Raw genomic sequence first — 21,874 nt, 5'->3', positions numbered from 1 at the left:
TCCAACAGTCTTGAAGGAAGGAGTTCCCAGAGGTGCCTTCACCCTGTGGTCCAGCTCACCCCAAACCATCTGGATTGGGTTCAGGTCCGGTGACTGTAGAGGCCAGGTCATTTTTTGTTAAGTACATAAAACTCCACATGTGTTCATTCATAGTTTTGAGGCCTTCATCGAGAATCTACAATTTAAATAGTCATGGAAATAAAGAAAACGCATTGAATGAGTCCTTTCTGTCCTCATCCAGTGATGGACATTAAATCTCACCTGCTCCCCACCCTGCTGCTGCTCATCCCCCACCCCCACCCCCCTCCTCTGGCTGTAAATGGCTCTTCCCTGTCATCATCATTACAGGCTTGATTACCTGTCATTAGGGTTCATTAAGGGCTATCTGGATGGCGGCAGGGGACAGCACAGCGGCCCCACGCCCTGCCCTGCCTGTCAACACTCGGCCCATCCGTCCTCTGAGGGAGTCTCAGAGCTCTGCCGGCAGATACACACACACACACACTCTCTCTCACACACACACACACACACACACACACACACACACACACACACAAACTTACACACACCCGCATTCATCCATGCAAACGACTGACTGTCCACAAGGCCCTCCTGTCTCAGCAGTTGGCTTTAAAGTCCGATTCAGCTCATTCAGTTTTCCCTTGACTCTAAATGTAGTCAATCAAACGTGTTTGTTTGAACTTCCACGTCTGATTCTTTAGTTTGGCGCTGGAACTCCGAGGCTAATGCAGCTAATAACCAGTGGAAGCACGTACCGCACCAGATAGGACTGCAAAGACTGCAGACTGCTAAATTGACTGGAATGAAAATCCGTCCAGTACTTTTGGGATGAGTTGGGGAGTTGGATGAGGATGAGGTGGGGCATTGTGGTGAGGGTCCAACATCCTGACCTCACCAATGCTCTGGTCACTCAATCAGAGAAATTGGCACAGCAGTGCTCCAGAATCTAGTAAAATGTAAGCTGTGGATAGTAGTAACAGTTAAAAAATACAAAAATACAAAAAAAGGGTTTAATACTGATGATTTTGGAAGTAACAGTACTTTTAATAGTCAGTATATTGTAGTGTGATGAATGCAATCAAATCCTCACAACTATGTATTGTAGAGCAATAGAGAAAATGCCCCCAATAAGCTGACATTTAGTACATGTAAGTTCATGTACAATTTAACCCCTTTTTATGTACAAATATTTTAATAAGTAATAAAAAAAATGGACATGGCTTTGGAAATGCGGAAGTGGTTATTGTGGTGTTGCTTACCAGTTGTAGTGATATTGCTATGACAGTACCAATATTTGCTGTGGTGTCCCAGGTTTTTGCTTTTTAGGGCTGCACAATATATCGTTACCACAGCAATATCACAATGTGGGAGTGCAGACTACATGTAATGCTCAGTAACACAAATTGAATTAAATGTCAAATTTTCGAGTTATTTATTAATTTATTTTTTTGCAGCTTAATGGATATTCACACTGTTCTCATTTTTCATGACATATCTAACAGTGGTAAATGATACAGTACCTATATATCTGTACAAAATAATGCTTAGTGCTGTTTTGCTTAGATGTACAGTACCAGTCAAAAGTTTGGACACACATTCAATTCATTTTTTTTTTCATTATTTTAAAATGTTCTGCATTGTAGATTAATACTAAAGCCGTCAAAACTATGAAGAAAAACATATGAAATGAAATAGTAAACAAAAATGTTTTAAGCCAAACGGAATATGTTTTATATTCAGAATTCTTAAAACTAGGCACCTCTTGGCTGGATTTTCTCAGTCAGCTTTATAACCCAATCCACTTGAAATGGCTTTCAGTTAACAGCTGCGTTGAACTTGTCAAGAGTTAATTACTTGAATTTCTTGCCTCTTAATGTGTTTGAGAGCATCAGTTGTGAAGAGGTAGAGTTACAGGTATACAGTGATTTGATTAATGTTCTAATCTTCATATTATCGCTAAATACAAATACTTAAAGAAACGAAGGTCAATTAATCAAAAAGGAAATCAAGAACATTTCAAGACCATCAAAGACGTTATGATGAAACTGGCTCTCATCAGTACCGCCCCAGGAGTTGCCTCTGTTGCACATAATAAGTTCATCAGAGTACTTCAGAGAGTATTTTTGTTTGTTTAACACTTTTGAGTTACTACATGATTCCTTATGTGTTCCTTCATAGTCTGTTTGACTAGGAAAAAAAATACAGAAGAAAAAAATTGCTGTGTGGTTGCCAGAAAGGTCCGGTAGTGTATTAAGTGTTGCTACATGGTTGCTAGGCTGTAGCTGGGTGGATGCTGTAGTATCTCAGGTGGTTGCTGTGGTGTTATTTAATGAAATCTTTATTTTTGCTACAGTTCTGTATCCTGGTTTAACCCCTATTTCCTCAGGTCAGAGTGCTATACCTTGGCTCTGCCACATGGGGTGCTGTGCAGCCAATTCACCCTCATAGCAATTGCATGAAACTGCAGGATTAAATAGATTAAACAAATAGCTGTTTCACATATTTATGAATGAGTGTGAATAAGTCTCTCACTTCTTGTCTTGTTTCTCTCTCTCAGGGTTGGGAGGAGAGCGTGGATGCGGCCGTTTCTCACCTTCTGAGAACCTGTCTGTCCAGGAGCCCGAAGGACCAGGCCGTCAGTCTGGGCACAACACAACTGAGCATGCTCAAAGACACCTCGCGCCTCAAGAAGCACATCATGCTGCTGTGTGACCGCATCGGCAAGGGAGGACGCCTGTCCCTGTCCTCCGAGGCTAACGTCCCGACACCTGTCATGATGCCAGGTCAGAACAGTATGTGTGTGGATGTGACTAAATGTAAATTCTCGCTCCAGTGATTGGTTTACAAAATAAAACCTGCAATAACTTTATGATAATATGATAAACATGGCCGCTCTGACAGATTCCATTGCACAGTAAAATCACAATTATATCAGTACTCGTGACAGATCGTTGATAAAAAGTTATGAATATGAGATAGATAATCAGGTGAACAAAATAAGTGTTTATTTTTCTGTGGAGTGCTGGTTCAGGTAGATTAGTAAGTATTAATAAGTTTAACATTTTATAAAAGTTTAAGCAGCAGCATTGGCAGATATGTACGTATATAGAAATATGGGACACTTCTATAGCATTTTTCTAGAAATCCAAGGGCACTTTGCATTCACATTTTACACACAACCATTTATACTTAGCACACCTGTGAGAACTGGCAGCCAATCGCGCACAGCGGAAACCACCGTCCATCTGGATGACTGTTTTCAATTGGACTTTTCAGAGTTTTTTTGAAACTGGACCAAGACTACCTCCACTAGCAGGTCTCGGTCAGGTTGGTTTGATCTGCTTCCAAGTGCGATTACTGTTTTTACATTTGCTTAATTGAATCACACTAAGGTTACAAACAAACCAGAGTCTGTTTTAACTGAACCAAATAGTGCTGGTGTGAAAATGTCTTAAAAAGTAGCGTTTTTTAATAAGGTGGTTTATCAAAAAAAAAAAAATGTAATGCACAACAAATAAAAATTAAATTTTGTTTTTTTTGTGATTTTAAGTTATATCAAATTGATTAACAGATCAGAGCCTCGTTTCTCCAATCCATTCCTGTTGAACTGGCAGAAATACATTCCCAAGGAAAGAACATTAGCCAATCGAAATGCCATTGACACAAACTACGATCGTTTTGGCTGTAGCTTTCATATTAAGTGCATTGTGGACTTAGACTGATGCTGCATCCAAAACAGTACAGTATACTATTATACTAAATAAAGTGCAATCAGTTTACATTATTACAAATTACATTAATTAGAATATAGGGAGTGGTTATTATGTGCTTGCCACAAGACTCAGTACAAGCCTTAATAAACCTAGATAGATAGATATAAATTAAAGATATTAGACTATAAAAGATTCTAAACTGAGATTTGAAATATTAACTATACCTTATAAGATATAAATAAAATAATATAAAAATGCTGAAACAAAAAACATATACATGAATATATAAATCCAAAAATTATACAAAGTGTAAAAAGTAACCAGTCGTAGATATGAGGTAGTGCAGTAATGCTAAATAAATCATAAATATAAATCAGCAGATACCACAAATACTAAACATAAAACTGTGCAAGTATTGTATTTAAGTTCAGTGTGAGTAGTGTAGTGTCTAGAAGTGTGAATATACAGGATGTCTTTCATTTTAAAAAATTACGGAAATTGTCTCGTTATAGGCTTACGTGTTTATTTATTGTTTATTTATTGTTTGTTGGTCTGTCCTGGCTCGGCTTTCGTTTGTCCTGAGACGCCCTTCAGCAGAAGAATGCCTGTATAAAGGTTAAGAGCTTTTTTAAAAGTGTGGTGTAAAAGAGCGTGCATTTCATTGATCCGTCTGTTTACTGTCTGGCTCTGTGTTCCTGCATACCTTAATGGCTCCGGGCCCTCAGCAGGTCCCCAGAGGACGGAGGCCCCTACGCATCATTAAACTCCAACAAAGGGGCCCAATGGGGGTCAGAGATGCCCCTTGTAAGCTTCTGCTTTCAGAAAGCACCACATTCTGCAGTCTTCCTTAACTAAACCTAGACACTCTCTTTTGTTTATCCATTACATTTACTATTTTAAAGATACACTATATGGACAGAAGTATTGGGACACCTGCTTATTCATACCTTTTTTTTTTATTTAAGGATATTACGAATAGTTTATCTGTTTTTTTCTTTGAATAAATGTTTCTATTGTCCATGGAAGGATTTGCGGCATTGCTTTGAGGATTTGATTGCATTCAGCGATAAGAGGGTTAATTCGGTCAGAATGTTGAATAATTACCTACCCCACCTTACCCATAATTCCCCAGCTCATTCCTAAATGAAAAAAAGTACTTAATGGAGAACACATCATCAATCCAAAGAACATAGTTCCATTGCTCTACAGCTCAAAAATGTGGACTTTGTACCCCTCTAGCCCATGTCTAGCATAGGTTCTTTATAATCCAAAAGTCCTATTCTATTGGCAATACTTTGCTGTGTGTGTCAACAATGGGAACAAGTGAAAGCAGCTGAGTTCATTCATTAGAAGGTATAATATCCAAGGGTCAGAAAGCCTGGTACCTATAGAAACCTGCATTATCATACTGTAACTAGTATATTTTGGGGTGAAGAGCTGCTCTCCAGTATCAACAACGCTATATTCTATACAGCCTGGCCAAGTTTCAACTAGCACTTTTTTTTAGTGGGTGGGATTTACATTATTTAAATTCCCGTACATCCATTCATCTTGGTTTCTGCTTCTTCCTGGTCAGGGTCGCAGTAGCTCTGGAGCCTACCCGGCTCATTGGGTGCAAGGTAGGCGTGTTTGGGTCCTTTTTCGGCAGGATACCACACAGAAGCATTCATTCATAGGGGGGCAATTTTGCATGGCTTATTCACCTACCATGTGAGGAGGGAAGTTTTTGGGAGGCAGGAGGTACAGTAACCTGGACGCAAGGAAAACACTTCTTACAGACAGTCACTGGAAAGAAGAGTTAGAGAGAAATATGTTCTTCTCTGTATGTAGAATCTAAAACAAAAAGCAAGACTGTGATGTAACAGTTTTAGGATTTTAGAATTGGGCTGTTTTATGGCTTCGTTTTTGGTTTATCTGATGTTGTTTTGATGCAGGAACAGCAGTGTTTAAGGTTCGCGGTTTGTCGCTTACATATATCGAATTGTCATTATTTAACTATGCCAAGAAGATCAAGGGGGCGGGGGGCGGTATTCAGGGAGGTAAACTACTTATTAACACTCTTGATTTTCCAAGTAATTGGATAATAGCTGGTGTCTACGAGCTAAGGAAGTCACTGTAGTGATCGAACAGCAGTGGTCATCTCTTGATGCTCTTCTTCTTCGCAGGACTCAAGTTCTTCTCTCTCTCTCTTTCTCTCTCTTCACCGCTGGCTGGCCCAGGGCCAAAGCACACAGCCGGCTCCCATTTGACCAAAGGCCTGTCAGGCACTGTGTAAACAGTAATTTATTACCCGCCCCGCTCCCGTTGCTTTTTCAACCGGCTGTGAACGCAAAGTATTTACGTTTCCAACAACACCGGCGGCAACACGGCCTCTCCCGGCCTGCCTGCGCGAGAGTGTGTGTGTGTGTGTTTGAGTGTTTTCCGAGCGTGTTTGTGTGTTTACGTCTCTGTGTTGTGTGTGTGTGTGTGTGTGTGTGTGTGTGTGAGAGAGAGAGAGTGTGAACTATATGGATGGAGCTGCTGATGCAGTGTGTTCTCCAGCTCAGACCCAGCTGCTCTTACTGACTCGGTGATACAGAGAGAGAGACAGAGAGATAGACAGAGAGATAGACAGAGAGATAGACAGAGAGATAGACAGAGAGAGAGACAGAGAGAGAGACAGAGAGAGAGTGTGTGAGGAGGGGGGGAGGGGGGGTCTGTGTGTGCGGAGGGGGGAGGGGTTGTCTGTGTCTGCTGAGGACACTTTAAAAGCTACAGATGAGTGAAGAATGTGTGAATGATTAACTGAGTGTCATTCCTTCCCCTCTCCTCCTCCTCCTCCTCCTCTCCCCTCATCACGTCTGCAGCTTCTTATCAGATCCCTCTCCTCCCTAATGTCTCTCCGTCTGCCTCTATCTCTTTCTCCACTTTTTCACTCCTCTATCTCTTCTATCTCTTACCCTTCTCTCTTTTTACCCTTTTCCCTCTCTTTCTTCTTCTTTTCTCCATCCCTTTTAATATATATATATATATATATCGCTCTCTGACTCTCCCTACTTTCCCTACATCTCCTTCTGCCTTTTACCTTTTTCTTTATTTTTTCTTTTCTGTATCTCACTCTCCATTTTTCATTTCTCTCTTCCATTTTTCTGTCTGTGCTTTTTAAAATTCTCAATCCTTCTTTCTGTATTTTCCTATTTTTTCTAAAAACTTTTCTCTCATCCTCCTTCTTTTCTTCATCTCTTTTTATCTCTCTCCCACATTTTCTTACTTTCTTCTTGTCTTGATAACTAATTCTCTGTTCTTTCTTTACTTTGTTAAAGTTTCCTCTTCGTTTCTATATTTTTCTTTTCTTGATCTGTCCCCTTATTCTTTCTATGTAGTTATCCTCTCTCTCATCCTCCTTTTTCTCTCTCTCTCTCTTTCTTTCTCTCTTTCTCTACTTGGTTCTTTTTTTGTTTGTTCTCTTCTATCATTTTCTCTCCTTTGCTTTTATTTATCCCTCTTATCCATATCTTTTTTATCTTTCCCTTTTTATCTTTCCATTTCTATCTCCCCCTACTTATTTTCTTCTCTCTTCCCCCCTTACAGTCCCTCTTTTTCTCTTTATCGATTATCTCTTTTCTCTTTTCACATTTTCATCTCTCTTTTTATTTTTCTATTTCTTTATGTAATTTCTTTGCTTCTCTCCATCTTTTTTATTCTTTCCATCACATTCTCTACCCTATTTCTTTCTGTCTCATGCTTATCTTTTTTAAAATCACTTTTCTTCCTTTCTCTCTCACCTATTTTCTACATTCCACTCCTTTTTTTCTAATTTTTCATTGCTCTCTCCCTCTTTTTTCTTATTTTTCTTCTCTTTTTTCTTTCTTATCTCCTCTTTCCTCTCACTCCTTTGCATCTATTTATCTTTATCTCCGTTCTCTTTTCACAATCTCTTCTTCTTCTCAGTCTCTCTTTTCCTTCCTATCTCTTTCTTTGTTCTTTTTGTATCTATCCTTCTCCTATTCTATCTCTCACTGCTTTTTTACTTTATCTCTCTCTCTCTGGATCTGGCTGGTTGTGCTATAGAGCAGCTGGGATGTGTAGATGGTGGATGATGTCACGCCGTCCTCCCCTGTGGCTGTGCAGGGTGATGGAGGGGTGGTGGAGGGGTGATGGAGGAAGGATGTGTGTGGACGGATGGATGGAGTGTGTGGACGGAGCGCTTGCTGTATGGGCAGAAGCCCAACGGTGTGGAGGAGAGAAAGAGAGAGGCCAGCATTCCTTCACTCTTATGAGCTATCTCTCTGTCTCTCTCTCTGTCTCTCTCTCTCTTTCTCTCTTTCTCTCTTTCTCTCTGTCTGTGTGACACGTCTTTGCTCCCTCCATCACATTACTCTAGCACTGAATACACACACATGCACACACACACACACACACACACACACACACACACACACCCATTCTCTCTCTGTACTAATGCTAACTATTTCTCGCTCACTGTCACTACTTTTCTGATGCCTATTCTTTCTCTCTCTCTCTCTATCTCTCTCTCTCTCTCTTTCTGTCTTTTGTTTGAAAATCCAGTCACAGGTGAAAATTCAGGGGTGGCGGGCTACTGTTAAAAACTCTTGCGGCTGCAAGAAAAAAAAAAAAAAAAAGTGGGTGTTGCCTTGGATGTTACGTGAACATGGCAGGCAAAGGTATAGAAGTCGACACTAAAATCAATGTTTCTTGATTACAAAAATAAGAACCAGGAGAACTTAACAATACAGGCTACATTCACTTTACCAGGCAGATTTTTGCTCAATGTGGCTCAGATCTGATTTTTTTCATGGCTGTGTGAAAGTGCCAAATCCGGATATTTTTTTGAACACGTATCTGATCCATGGACAGGCAACATGAATGTGAACAGTGAAATCAGAATTAATCTCTCTCTTTTTTTTTTTACGCATTAGCATTAGCGCTATGTGCTTCTCTCTTGTACCCACACATCTCTTGGTGCAGCTGTGCAGCTATAGCTGCAAAAACAGCAAAAGCAAACCGCCCGTCCTTTTTTCACCTCCTCAACCTGAGCATGAACTTCAGACCAGCTGTTTGCTGTTTCTCCACTCCAGCAGAATATGCTCCACATATGAGCACATATGAGCAACTCATCCATTTCCTTTCATAAAGCTAAGAGTCAGGGCCACTGCTAAGGTTTTGGAGGCCCTAAGCATAACTGGTCAGGGAGGCCCCCCCCCCCCCCAAAAAAAAAAAAAAAAAAAAAACACACACACACACAAACACAAAAGGTTTACGCAAAATTTTACTATTTATTAAAATTACACATGTAACTGTGAATATTTACAACGTTATAAGTAAGGCCAATAACAGTGAAGAACAGCACAAGAGTACTATTTATAATGTATAAATAATAAATGAAACGATGCATGTCTATTTTAAGCAGTGGACACGTCATTTACACAAGCCAGCCTTAAAGGTTATGAAATTATTGTTTATATTCGTGGTGTATTTATATCAGCCTGTCAAAATCTATAGAGCTGTCTGATCCTGCTGTTATACAGACCATTTGGATAGTGCACTGACGGCATTAGTCAATAGGTAGGCTACTCTGTTTATTAATTTTTTATTAAAGTCACTAAAAATCTTCAAACTACACTACTACTATTTGCAAACGTGCCACGTGCCTTGCAATACCCAGATTAGTTTCTAGTTAAGCGTTTAAAGCTACCAAATCAGCAAAGCCAACGTAACTAGCTCAGGCAACACCACTGAACATGAAGTAATCAAAACTATTTAAACCTTTATCATCGAAGTTACTCACCAGAAAGGAATGCATGGGCCTCATCTTTCTGCTTCTTTTTCTTCTTCTCAGCTCCAGACTCAAACCGTCGCTTCATAGTTGAATTACCATTTAGTAGCAACTTCGCGCGGTGAACTTGTCTCCTGCCAAACTCAAGTAGCGTTGCTACTTTAGTTAGGACTAAGGTTGCCAGTTAAGTTACGATTTTTCATCCTATTTGTTTATTTTATTTTAAGTTTTTAACTTACACAAATATTGCACTGGACAAGTTTTTGTATAGAATGGCCACATACACTTTAAAAATGGTTAAACATGCGCAAGATTTAGCGCCTCCATGCATTTTTTGATTATTTATTTGACTGGAAAATGTCACATCTGGCAACAACCAACAGAGCAAACCGAGCCGTGCCATTTCAGGCAATAGGGGTGGGGGCATTATATTATGCACAAAAATAATAACGTGCCGCTTTTAAGTAGTAGAGTAGGTGCCCCATGCAATGTTTAAAGACAAAAAAGATGAGCGTATCATAAATAATTCACATTGGGTTTTAAATTTAATAATGTCATAATTTCAACACATTTCATTCTCAGTCAATTTGGCTCCCTGCAACTGCAAAATGGTTGAGGCCTAACGCTGGCTGCGTTGTCTGCGTATGCAGAGCGGCGGCCCTGCTAAGAGTCGTTTCTCAAATATGACGTTTTTTGCTGTTTGTGAAGAAGGCAAAGTTTATTCATTAATTCAGGGACAGATTCATTCACATAACACACAAATGCAGGTCCCTTAGTAATAGCAATACTGATAATAAATCCCTTATAAACAAAATACTAAGTTGTACATTTATAGTTGTGTTGACATTTGCTTCAAACGTGTAACAGACATACAGTATATTTTAGGCCAGTTTAAGCTTGTGAAGGGCAGGTTTTAGACTGACTTTGGTCTGGATATTTTGGTTGGACCTGGCACCCCTGAGTGTGTGCCCAGTATTGCTGTTGCTGCTTCAGAATTGTATTAAATTAAAAAAAAGAATAGTTGCAAAACTCCACAGTGCACCATGCAGCATGTTAAATCATCAAGTTATAAGTCTAAGGCTAAAAAGTCTCAGTAAGAGCTTTTAACAACAGTCTATACCAGAAAACACTCAGATCATTACTTAGGCCCAACTTTCTCTTGATAATCCATCACAGGCAGTGTGTCGTGTATCAGTGATGGGTTCTGTGGCAGGTGCTGCACACAACCTGACTGAGTGAAAGCAGAGGAAAGACAGCCACAAGTGAAGGTGATGTCACTGATATGAAAGAGAGAGAGAGAGAGAGAGAGAGAGAGAGAGAGCAAGAGAGAGCAAGCACAAGTAAAGGAGAAAAAGGGTGAGGGGCTAAGAGACGTTGACTTCATGGAAACAAGCATTGGGACATCTGATTATTCAATGTTTCTTCCATAACTAAGGTTATTAAAAAAGAGTTTATCCTGCTTTTGTTGGAGTAACTGTCTCTACTGTCCAGGGAAGGCTTACTTCTAGATTTTTTTTTAGCACGATTGACGTTGTTAACAACAATGTTATTTTATTCTTTATTCTGTTTATTGTTGAGTTAAAAGTCGGGTTTGTCAGGGTTTAAATCGACCAATGGCGCACCTGTGTTTTCTGCCACCAAAATAGCAACAAGCTAGAAACCTACCTGAACACACCTGGGGATCACACTTCCACGTCCATCAGTGTAGATGTACTCCTAAACTCAGACGCTATTTTAACAAAGGTGTGAAAATAGACTGTTGATGGGGTGTAAGATAGCAAAGAGCATTGTGACGCACCTTGTGCAGAATGTACAATAAGGCCCTATATCTCGAACCTTATATAGAAAGTCTTGGCTGATCTTCATGTCTAGACTAAATGATAAATCTCGTTAATTAGAATTTTGGCCGAACTGTTCCTTTAATATATATAAAGTTATTATTTCTGAACAGTTCTGGGAGTGTCCAGGCTTTAGACAGGTGGAGTATATCTCTCGTTAGAAGCAGAGACAGGAAGAGGGAGCATGTGGGGATATCTCCAGCACCACCCTCCCTCCCTTCTGACTCACACCTCAGTCCAGACTAAGCACTGATCTAAACCAGCCTCGCTAACCTTCTTCTCCCTCAGACCATCAACCTGAGAGATGATGATGATGATGATGATGATGAAAGCAGTGAGGAGGCTGGAGCTTCAGCCTCTCTTTCTGCAGGTATTAACTCCAGTTCATATCTACAAAGGAACTTCACTATCAAGCTGAACCTCCTGCGTCTAATATTTTAGTTTTTTGGCTTATGATTGCAGCTTCATAGCTGAATCTATATCTTTTTGACGTTATTAACTTTTTTGACATAATGTGATTCACGCACATGCTCCTTACAATGTCCTGAATTTTATATAGAATGAACCAATAGAATTGCTCCAAAATTACTTGTTTTTTATACTGACGTCCTGTAAAACTTTACATTAGTTTTTTTTTCTGTAAAGTTGCCGTTTTGGATATAATTTTTTTTTACCTAACAACAGTGATGTATAACTTTTTATGATCTTGTGATCTTAAGATAACAGAGTTTTTGTTTAATTGTCTTCTCAAGATAACAGAAGATGTTTTCTTATGATCACGGTGTAACGGAAGTTGATTTCTTGTTATCTCAAGAAAACAAAAGTTGTTTTTGTGATCTCAGTAACGGAAGCTTTGTTCTTGTGATCTTGTAATAGAAATTATTATTGTGATATCACAATAATGAAAGCTGTAATTCTTGTGATATCAAATTAGCAAGTTGATTTCTTATAAACTGAAAAGATGTTTTTGGTCTGAAGATAAGTTGTTTTCTTGTAATCTTAAAATAAAATCTGTTTTCTCGCGACTTGGGAATAATGCTTAAGTTGTTTTCTTGTGTTCTAAAGTTAATGAAAGTGTTCTTGTGATCTTGAGAGATCACTGTTTCCCTTTGATCTTGAGATAACAAAATCTGTTTTCTTGTGATCTCAGCATATCAGAAGTTATTCTTATGAAATTGAGATAAAAAATGTACTTTCTTGTGATGATAATTTGATTTCTTGTGATCTTAAAATAATTTGTTTTCTTGTGATCTTGAGATAAAAAATCTGTTTTCTTGTAACTTGGGAATAATGAAAGTTGTTTTCTTTAGTTCCTTAAAATAATGAAAGTTTTCTTGTGATCTTAAGAGAAGAAAAGTTGTTTTTTATGATCTGAAAATAATGGACACTGTTTTCCTGTTATCATGAGATAACGTACAGTGTTTTCTTGTGATCTTGAGATAACAAAGTTGATTTCTCATGAAATCGAGATAAATGTATTTTTGTGATCTTAAGTAAGAGGAAGTTGAATTCTACTGAACTTGAGATAACAGAAGTTGTTTTCTTATGATCTTAAAGCAACAGAAATGTATTTCTTGTGAAGTTGAAAATGATTGATATTTTTTGTGATCTCAGAAAACAATATTAGTTGTTTTCTTGAAATCTTGAAATAGCGAAAGTTGATTTATTGTAAATTGTTCTCTTGTAATCTTGAGATAACAGAAGTTGTTTTCTGGTGATCATAGCTGTTTAAAAAAAACTCACCAGCTTATCATAAGATCATGTGAAAAGATCAAGTTGAGATAAAAGATCAGAAAAAAGCTGATCAACCTTGAATGACTTTGTATTTAAAGTCAGTTTTGACTGGAACTTTAATAAATGAATGAATGAATGAAGGGTTTACGCTTAAAGAAACCTGATCATAGATCATCTTTCTTCATTCTCCTCGTCTCAGAGGTCGTTTAGTCATGCCTGGGTCTGCTCCTAACAGCCTCACAGCAGAGTGTGTTGTGCTCTATTAGTGTGTTGGAAGTAACACAATCTTGTGCTTTCAGACGATGGAGGCAGGGGTCCTTTACTGGCATGATCCCCAGTCAGGTTCTTTATGGAGCGCTTAAATGCATTCCGCACTTCCAGCACGCTGTCAGGGGAGGCTTTTAATCTGCCAATGAAGCTTCTGTATTTGTTCAGGAAGTGCATTTGTGTGTTTCCCACATTTCGTGAGTTTCTGCGCTTCGGCAGCTGAAGACATGCTGAAGACATTAGCATGAGTACACTGCTCGTCAAAAAGTACGGGAACACAACCCTTACGACTAACAAAGCTTAGTCGATTTTAAAGGATTGCCTTTAAAATGTTTGCCTGCATTGTTTAAGTGTGCTTAAGGTATTTTTTGTTGCAACACCCAGTTGTGTCCATGTCTCAACTGTCTAGCTGGTTTGCATATATCCTTAAAAACTTAACAGTGCTTAACAGTTGTGGTCTTTTTTGTGTTTTGATAAAAAGTTGAATGCCTAATCATTATTTTTCCAAACACACAGACTTGTAGCCAAACAACTCAATCTTCTTAGTCTTTTATGACTACGAAATTTTCCTCCAGAAGGCCGTTTCTTTGTCCATGTGTGGTTGTTGCAATACCCAATTGTGTCCATGTCTCAACTGTCCTTAAGGATTCTCTACTTATCCTCTTTTAGTGTTCCATCCACTCTATCCAGCCCAATAGCTTGATGCTCCCACCACCATGCTTAACAGTTGTGGTCTTTTTTTGTTTTTTGAATACCTAAACATTATTCTTCCAAACATACAGACTCTGGCAATTGTGTTTAATTGTGTTCTGTGGCAATTCTCCTCCAGAAGGCCTTTCCTTTGTCCATGTGACCTTAAAAAATGTGTTTTGGAGCTGCTTACCATACGCTTTAACCTTCATTCACATTTTCATTTGTGTTGCTTTCTTAACACTCCCCCTTATCATATATCTCTACAGCAATCCCCTTTACAGTACGAGCTCACAAATTTCATATATATAATCTTTCACTTTGAAGAAGCTAGTTGCAGAGTCTAGACTGGATGTCATCCAGAAACATCTTAATGAATAAACTCTTCCCGCCCCACCAGCATGAAACCATCCATTGTCCTGAGCTGAATAGACTGAGCTGAATTCAGTCATCATATATAACAGCTAGAAAGGCATTCACACCTGTGCTGAATTGAACACACAAAAAAATTATTTGGTAACCTTAATAATCACTTTCAGGGTTCGGAATAAATAAAACATCTGGATAATTTTTACCAAACCATGACATTTTTGATGATTAAATAAATCACAGCCAGAGTTAGATTTTAACCAACCTTCATTTTTACTCATTAATACATTGAGGATAACCTTTATTTTCAATGCAGCTGAGCATTTACAATTTTAAAGGGACTGATTTTTATTTATTTTTTTATTAAAAATAAATTAAAGTGGGCTCTGAGTGGTTCAGTGGACTAAATCGCCGCCACTATGATCAGGAGATCGGCGGTTCGAATCCTGCTCATGGAGCTTGCCATCAGCTTCCAGAGCCCTGAGAGAGCACAATTGGCTTTGCTCTCTCTGACGCTTCATGACAAGGTACCTGTGAGCTGATGTAGCAGAACCGAGTCACTGCACTTTCCTTCAAGCGCACTGTGATGCGACTCAGCAATGCTACTTCAGCAGCAAGTGGAAAGGAGGTGGCATGTGTTAGTTTTTACCCTCCTGGTGTTGGGGCATCACTAGTGATGGTGAGTCCTAATAAGTGGATTGGATAATTGGCCTTGTAAATTGGGGAGAAAAATGGGATTTAAAAATTTTAAATAAAATGAATAAAAAAAAATTAAAGTATTTAATCAGGTGAGCTAAAAATAATACTTATAAAGAAGGTAAAAGATATAAATAAAATAAAAGGTAAAACAGAAGATACAAAATAAATGTATAATTCTGTAATGAATAATGTAATTCTCTCTAATTCTTCATTATAAGAGGCTTCTTCTTCAAATATTACAGCACAGTGTTTTAAGCTGCAAGTTTATCATGTCAATTTGGCACTGTTGTGAGAAATCGTTAATTATTTAGCTAAAAACAGATCAATGGACAGCCTAGGTCAGTATAATGTAATATAGTAGAGTGAAGAAAAATGTCCTTTTTGTATCTTGTAACACAAAGATTATGATATAATCCAACTTGCAAAATGCAAAAATTTAAAAATCAGTAAATAAAGAAAAGATTCATAATTTCGATTGTAAGGGGCAGAGATGAAAAAACAAAAACTGGAAAAATGGGTGAAAACTTATTTACTGTACATCTATCTGATACCCACTATCAAACCTCGCCCAACTTCGATATGTCTTCATTGCCTTGCCATGAGCACATGAACACATTGACTGGATAGATCTTCAACCTCAATGAGGTAACACAATATGATGGGCACATACTGCTGTCTCATGACTTTTGGCATGCCAGTATATGATTAGTCAGTGTATTAGGAACACTGATAGAAACCATTATACTGTAGGTCCCACTTTCCTATTCAACCAGAGAAGACGGGGTCAGTTATGCTGCCTTGGACTCCAGGCTGACGGATGACGTCAGCACCGGGACTGTAATTTATCACAGAGTATGAATCCGGACGCTCACTATCTTGTCTTATTGTTGAAGCCAGATTCGTCTTTGGATCTCTTCCAGTGCAAATGTGGTTTCAACTCAAGTTCACTCCAAGCTGGGGGGAAAGGAGGAAGCACGGTGGATAGGAGTTATAGACTGTATAAATGGTGTGTGTATGCGTGTGTGTCTGTGTGTATGTATATGTGTGTGAGTGCGTGTGAGTGTGTGCTGGTGTCTTTCATTGGCTTTTTTCCCCTAAAGACTCTCCTTAAAGAATCTCATGCAAGAAAACAGGAGTTTTCTGGTGTGTGTATAAATTGTGTGTGTATGTGGGTTTGTGTATTAGTTCTAAACAGATTACACCACCATGTTTACATTTCTTGTTATGAGCAAATACAGCAGAACTGCCAAAACTTTTTGTACTTGATTATAACTGAGGATTAACAGCTTTTTCTTTATGTGAACGTGTTTTTTTAGTGGTGCTTTAAGCATCATTAAGGATGATATTTTCTGTAGTATCTCTATTATTAAGAAAACATGCTAAGTTTAAGGACTGGCAGATGTTGACAGCAGAGCTTCAGCCAGTATTTTCTTATTTGAACTGTGTGGTACGTCACAGTAATCAGTGTGAGATTTAGCTTCCGCACCCGCCCACTGTCTTTCAACAGCATGCAAACAGTGTGCTGCTGCCATTGGAACAGGTGAGCTGGGTATTTTTTACTGCTGAACAGGTAATCACTAAGCTTCAATAAGGTTGCTGATTATTGGTAATTTACCACTATCATTTGTGAAGTTTAGAGAGGCTTTTTGGACATAGAACCATATATATATATATATATATATATATATATATATATATATATATATATATATATATATATATTCACTGATCAGCTACTACCGGTACTACTTTACTTTTTTTCTACAGAAGTTTTTTATAAAACCTTAGTATCTATACTTCTACCTGAGTAATGTATGTGGATAATTTCAACACCTTTTCTCAGTTTTGGAAAGGCTCTAATAATTAATCAATAATACACTTGAGGTTTGTGCTATAACGTGTAATATTGGCACTGCTGTGCTTCGGGAGTAGATCAGCACAGCAGTGCCAATATTACGTTATAGCATGAACCTCAAGTGTATTATTGCGATTATACCACAGTTCCATTATCGTTGTTTATTGAAATATTTTAGGTTAAAGAGGATGAGAAAATACGATCTGTTTGGTTATAAACACTCCAAGTTAAAATACTTCCATTGCTGCTCTGTTTGTAGCAGTGCTTTTTGGCTTGTAAGTGCTGCATGTGGCGGAGTAATACATGGAGCGCTTCGGTCACAGTGCATTACCGGCTGATAATGGCACTCAAAGAATGCCAATAGAATAATATACATTTTTCTCTCCAGTACAAACTAATTCTTTGGAAGAAGTGCTGCATTATCCTGAAAGAAGTTTAGTGATGCCAATGCTTTCGGCCATGACGTTTAAAGCACTGTCTTCGTGCCTGTACCCCAGCGCACGGGTGGCCAACAACACCAGCTTTCTCAACCCCAACCCTGACACCTTCTAGACAGTTACACAAAACATCAGCTACAGTTTTAAATAGTCATGTATGACCGTGTTATCATAGCCAAAGGGGCTACTTTCCTCCTCATGTTGATACAGTCCAGGTAGAAGGTGATCCTGACCTGCTACAGCACAACTAGACCCCCAGATTATGAGCCTATGAAAACACCAGCGTTATGAAGTGTGCGTGTGTATCATGTTTCAAATGTCAAGCCTGAGAGAAAAAAAAAAACAGCCAGCATTGACCAAAGCTAACCGCTGGCCGTTACAGGCGTACGGACGCTCTTGCAGAGCAGATTGGCTTCACTGAATGGATAAATATTAGAGCTGGATTATCCTAATCTGCCCGGAGGAAAAGCAGAGCTCGCGCCAGCAGAGTTAGCATGTTCGAGGATGTGTGCTGAAAGTGCCGTGGTGAATGGAAACAACCTAAGGGATTGTGGGAGGGAAGGAGGGAAAGCAGGACAGGAGGGGGCGACACAAGGAGTCCGATTCATAAGCCCACCCGCCCCAGGGCCCCTAATGCTGGCTGATCCTCAAATCCCACTGATGGAGACCAGCAGACGCAGTCCGGGGACTTGCTGTTGGGACAGCTCGCGGGGCTTAGATGCACCGTATGAACTAAAATATTGGGACACCTACATGCTACACATACAGGAACTTTTATGACACGCCTAAACATTAGTGTGGAGTCGGTTCCCCCTTTGCAGATGCGAAGATACAAGAACAAAAGCCTGGATTGTTTGTATTGGCAAGAATTTGCTATATCATACACAGTATGATACATACAAATTTTTACGATTGATTGATTTAATATATTGTAAAAAAAAAAATGTTTTATTCGAATTGTATTAAAGTCCGTCGCTACCTTTAAGAAACTCCTGAAGACAGAGCTCTTCAAAGAACACCTATTCTCCTAACACCTCTAACACACTAACTACTTCTAACCTCATTTCCTTCTTCCCCTCCTTCACTCCTCTATCCCATTATTTTCCTTTGGCCTCTTTTAGGCCCTGCCGGAAAATGTGACCGTCATGTCCTTCTATGTCCTCTATTGCTAAAAATACATCATTTTTTTTAAGTCACTTTGGATAAAAGCGTCCGCTAAATGTAATGTAATGTCATTTAATGTAATGTAATAATATATAAAGACACCATTGTATGCATAAAGTGTTATAATAAGTTTGGGGTTTAAACACACAGCAAAAAGAATTATTGTTTGCCACTGATTTAGGAATCGATCTCATAACACAAACATAATATTGCAATACTTTTCCAATTTATCAATATTTTCATACACCTCTAGTCTGTACACATTTGCACATGATCACAATGGATGATCACAAGCCATCAAACCAAGCTGAACTGCTTGAAGTTTTGCACCAGGAGTGGCATAAAGTTATCCAAAATCAGTGTGTAAGACTGGTGGAGGAGAACATGCCAAGATGCATGAAAACTGTGATTAAAAACCAGTGTTATTCCACCAAATATTGATTTCTGAACTCTTAAAACTTTAAAACGTTATTTGAGGTCTGAAAGCTCTGCATCTTTTTTCTTATTTCATCCATTTTTCATTTTCCGCAAATAAATGCTCTGAATTACAATCTTTTAATTTTATTTAATTTGGAATTTGAGAGAAATGTTGTCCGTAGTTTATAGAATAAAACAACAATGTTAATTTTACTCAAACATATACCTATAAATAACAAAATCAGAGAAACTGAAAATATGTAGTGAAGTAAAAGTGAAAGTAGGAAAAACGTATTACTTCAGTAGATACAGGTACAGCATTTTAGTACTTAAGCACAGCAGTGGTCTCTGCTTGTAAGCTACATTATGCTCCCAGCTCTTTGGTGCAAAACCAAAGAAGCAGACCTCACCAAAGATGTCTTGGCTGACTGAGTGCATTTTTGTGGAATTGCTGTGTGCTAACAGTGTCTGCACGTTCCCCCAGCTGCCTGTGAGACCATCCCGGAGCCCATCGCTGAGCAGGAGGAGGAGGACCCTGCCTTACAGCAGGAGGCCACCGCCAAGTTCATCAAGAAGAAGCAGCCCTCCAAAAAAGTGAAGAGCAAGACAGGTAAGGCCCTCTCGTGTATCACGAGAGAAACGGTAAAACCCACCACATCCCCCCGCCTCCCAGTGCAGCTGGAGGCTCTGTTTCTTGCAGCGTGCCTCTGCTGTGGTTTGCTGCTCCAGGTCCTGGGGCACCGCGTTGCCCTGTGTGTTCATGCAACCCGTGCCGGTCCATCTGGTTCTACTCTCCTCCCTCAAGACCTGATTGGGCATAATAGCTGGTGAATTGCAATTTTTCCGGCCATTATCAAACCCGAGATTTTGCCGCCGTGCTCCAGATCTACTTTTTTGTTGTTTTTGATCAAATGAATTAAAGCTGTGTGCCTTAGCTGTGTGTACCTGAGCAGACGTTGAGCCACTTAGAAGTTGAAGCATGCTTACAAGTAAGCTACCCACTAGAGAGCGCTCTTTAATCTTTGGTATGCAAAAATGACACTTATCTTCACAAACAAAAAATGCACCCAGAGGAAGTCTGTCAAATTGCAGTGTTAGAAATTGAGCTACACGTACAGAAATAGTGTGTGACGCATGTGTAATGCAACATGCCAGACGTCTCAGAATGAAGATGTAGAGGTTCCTAATGGTTTCCGGCGATATCCATCCCATGCAGCTTGAGTATTCATGGACGTTCAAGGATATTGCAGTGTTTTTAATCGAGGATAGATCTGGTGATGCAGCTGGCCATGGCATAGAATTTGTGTCTTTTAGGCAAGCACTTGATAAAGCCGCAGGAGTATGTGAATGACTATGGTCCTGCTGGAATTGTATGTCGCTTTTGTTGCTTGTGTGTTGTTTTGGAGACTTTCTGAAGCAGTCGTCTAACCACGACATTTTGGTTCTTGTTGGATTGTTGGATTTCCGCTTCCAACTCTTCTACCAGGTTAGAGTTTGGCTTAGGCTTTCCCCTCTGCTGTGCTGCTGCCGAGTGTCGTCTGCTGACAATAGGTGGAGTTTTCTAAAAAACTGTCATGTCTGCAACCATAGTTTTGTAGTTTTGAGTGGCTACAACCTCTACGTAGACCTATACCTGTCTCTCAATATCAGAATAAGGCTATGATACGTGTCCTTCTCCTGTTATCTCTATATAAGTGTAGGGAAGTGATGTAAAGCTAAGGTTGTCCCCTAATCATTAATATTAGTCACTTGTCTGTGGATTTTATTGGTTTTACTACATTTTCCCTGGTCGCGTGAGTTCATGGCATGCGTTTTCTGCCGCGATACCAAGTAAACCATGTTGAACCAAGTTAAACTTTGACCACGGTAAGCAGCTGCATGGCGGAGGTGAGGTTATGGGCTTGGAAACGCACCACTTGCTCACATGCTCCTCAAAAGTGGCAAAACGCTCACAATTGAATTCATTGTTTGGCATGTGCAACCAACGGAGTCGGTGTTTTTTACTAAAGCTGTTTTAATGGCTGATAGCAGGAGGTAATGTTATTTATTATTAAATTTAGTTTTGTTAATTAATTTCTTTTTGGAAAATTCATGAACCAGAAAATGTATTAATTTACATATAAAGGCCTTTCTGTTTCACACATTTAACGCATAACTCAGATGGTATTACTTTTAAAGTATTTTTACAGGCCAGTACAGTATCCTGTTCTTGGACCGGGTAGTGATTGAGCTTTGCATGTGTGTGTGTGTGTGTACTTTGTAATTGCCCATTTAGGTTAAATGCTTAAATTACTTGCTTCCCACACGTGAGTTTTAGTAAGTTTTGCATTTCTGGAAGAATCTTTGAACAGAATGGAAATGGCCTACCGCTAATGACCGTATGTGCACCAGTGTGTGCACGAACAAAAATATTACACCGAGTTATAATTATAAGTTATTGACGCCAATTATAAGTTCTAATGGCAGTCAGGGGCCGTCCAGTTCTGCTGCACATCTGGATACAGCCCTGGATTTACACTATTGAAAAAACACAGAATCGCAGATTAAACTGTTTAGCATATGGGTTTGCAGTTATATTTTGGGGGGTTGCTAGGGTATTCTGGGTGGTTGCTATGGCTGTTGATGTGGCAGTTTAGGTGTTTGTTGCAGTTGCTAGATGGTTGCAGTGGTGTCGCAGGTGGTTACAATGGTGTTGCTGCAAAGTAATTCTTGTGAAGTTTCTAGGTGACTGCTGTGATGTCCTAGGTGGTTTATGTGGCGTTACTAGCAAGCTGGTTGGTGGTATTTCAGGTGGTTGCCTGGGTGTTGTCCAGTAGTTGCAGTGGTACCCTGTGGTAGTTGATTGAATGTTTCTAGTGCATGTGTATCATTGTGACAGTAGAATAGTGCACAAA

The 21,874-nt window shown here is 39.2% G+C and overlaps 1 protein-coding gene across 4 annotated transcripts in view; it reads left to right on the top strand.

Annotated features, from left to right (window-relative positions):
- Window positions 1–21,874, top strand: part of bbs9 (Bardet-Biedl syndrome 9) — a 208,329-nt gene that overhangs the window by 117,977 nt on the left and 68,478 nt on the right. For all 4 annotated transcript variants that reach the window (XM_022679101.2, XM_022679100.2, XM_022679102.2 and 1 more), the window contains 2 exons: window positions 2,579–2,804; window positions 19,465–19,590. In XM_022679101.2, coding sequence (XP_022534822.2) covers window positions 2,579–2,804; window positions 19,465–19,590 — 352 coding nt within the window. The remainder of the gene's footprint in view (window positions 1–2,578; window positions 2,805–19,464; window positions 19,591–21,874) is intronic.

The sequence above is a fragment of the Astyanax mexicanus genome, chromosome 4 (assembly GCF_023375975.1).
Source record: "Astyanax mexicanus isolate ESR-SI-001 chromosome 4, AstMex3_surface, whole genome shotgun sequence".
Classification (NCBI taxonomy): domain Eukaryota; kingdom Metazoa; phylum Chordata; class Actinopteri; order Characiformes; family Acestrorhamphidae; genus Astyanax; species Astyanax mexicanus.
Note: the sequence above shows the minus strand (reverse complement) of the source record. Positions and strands in the feature narration are given on the sequence as shown.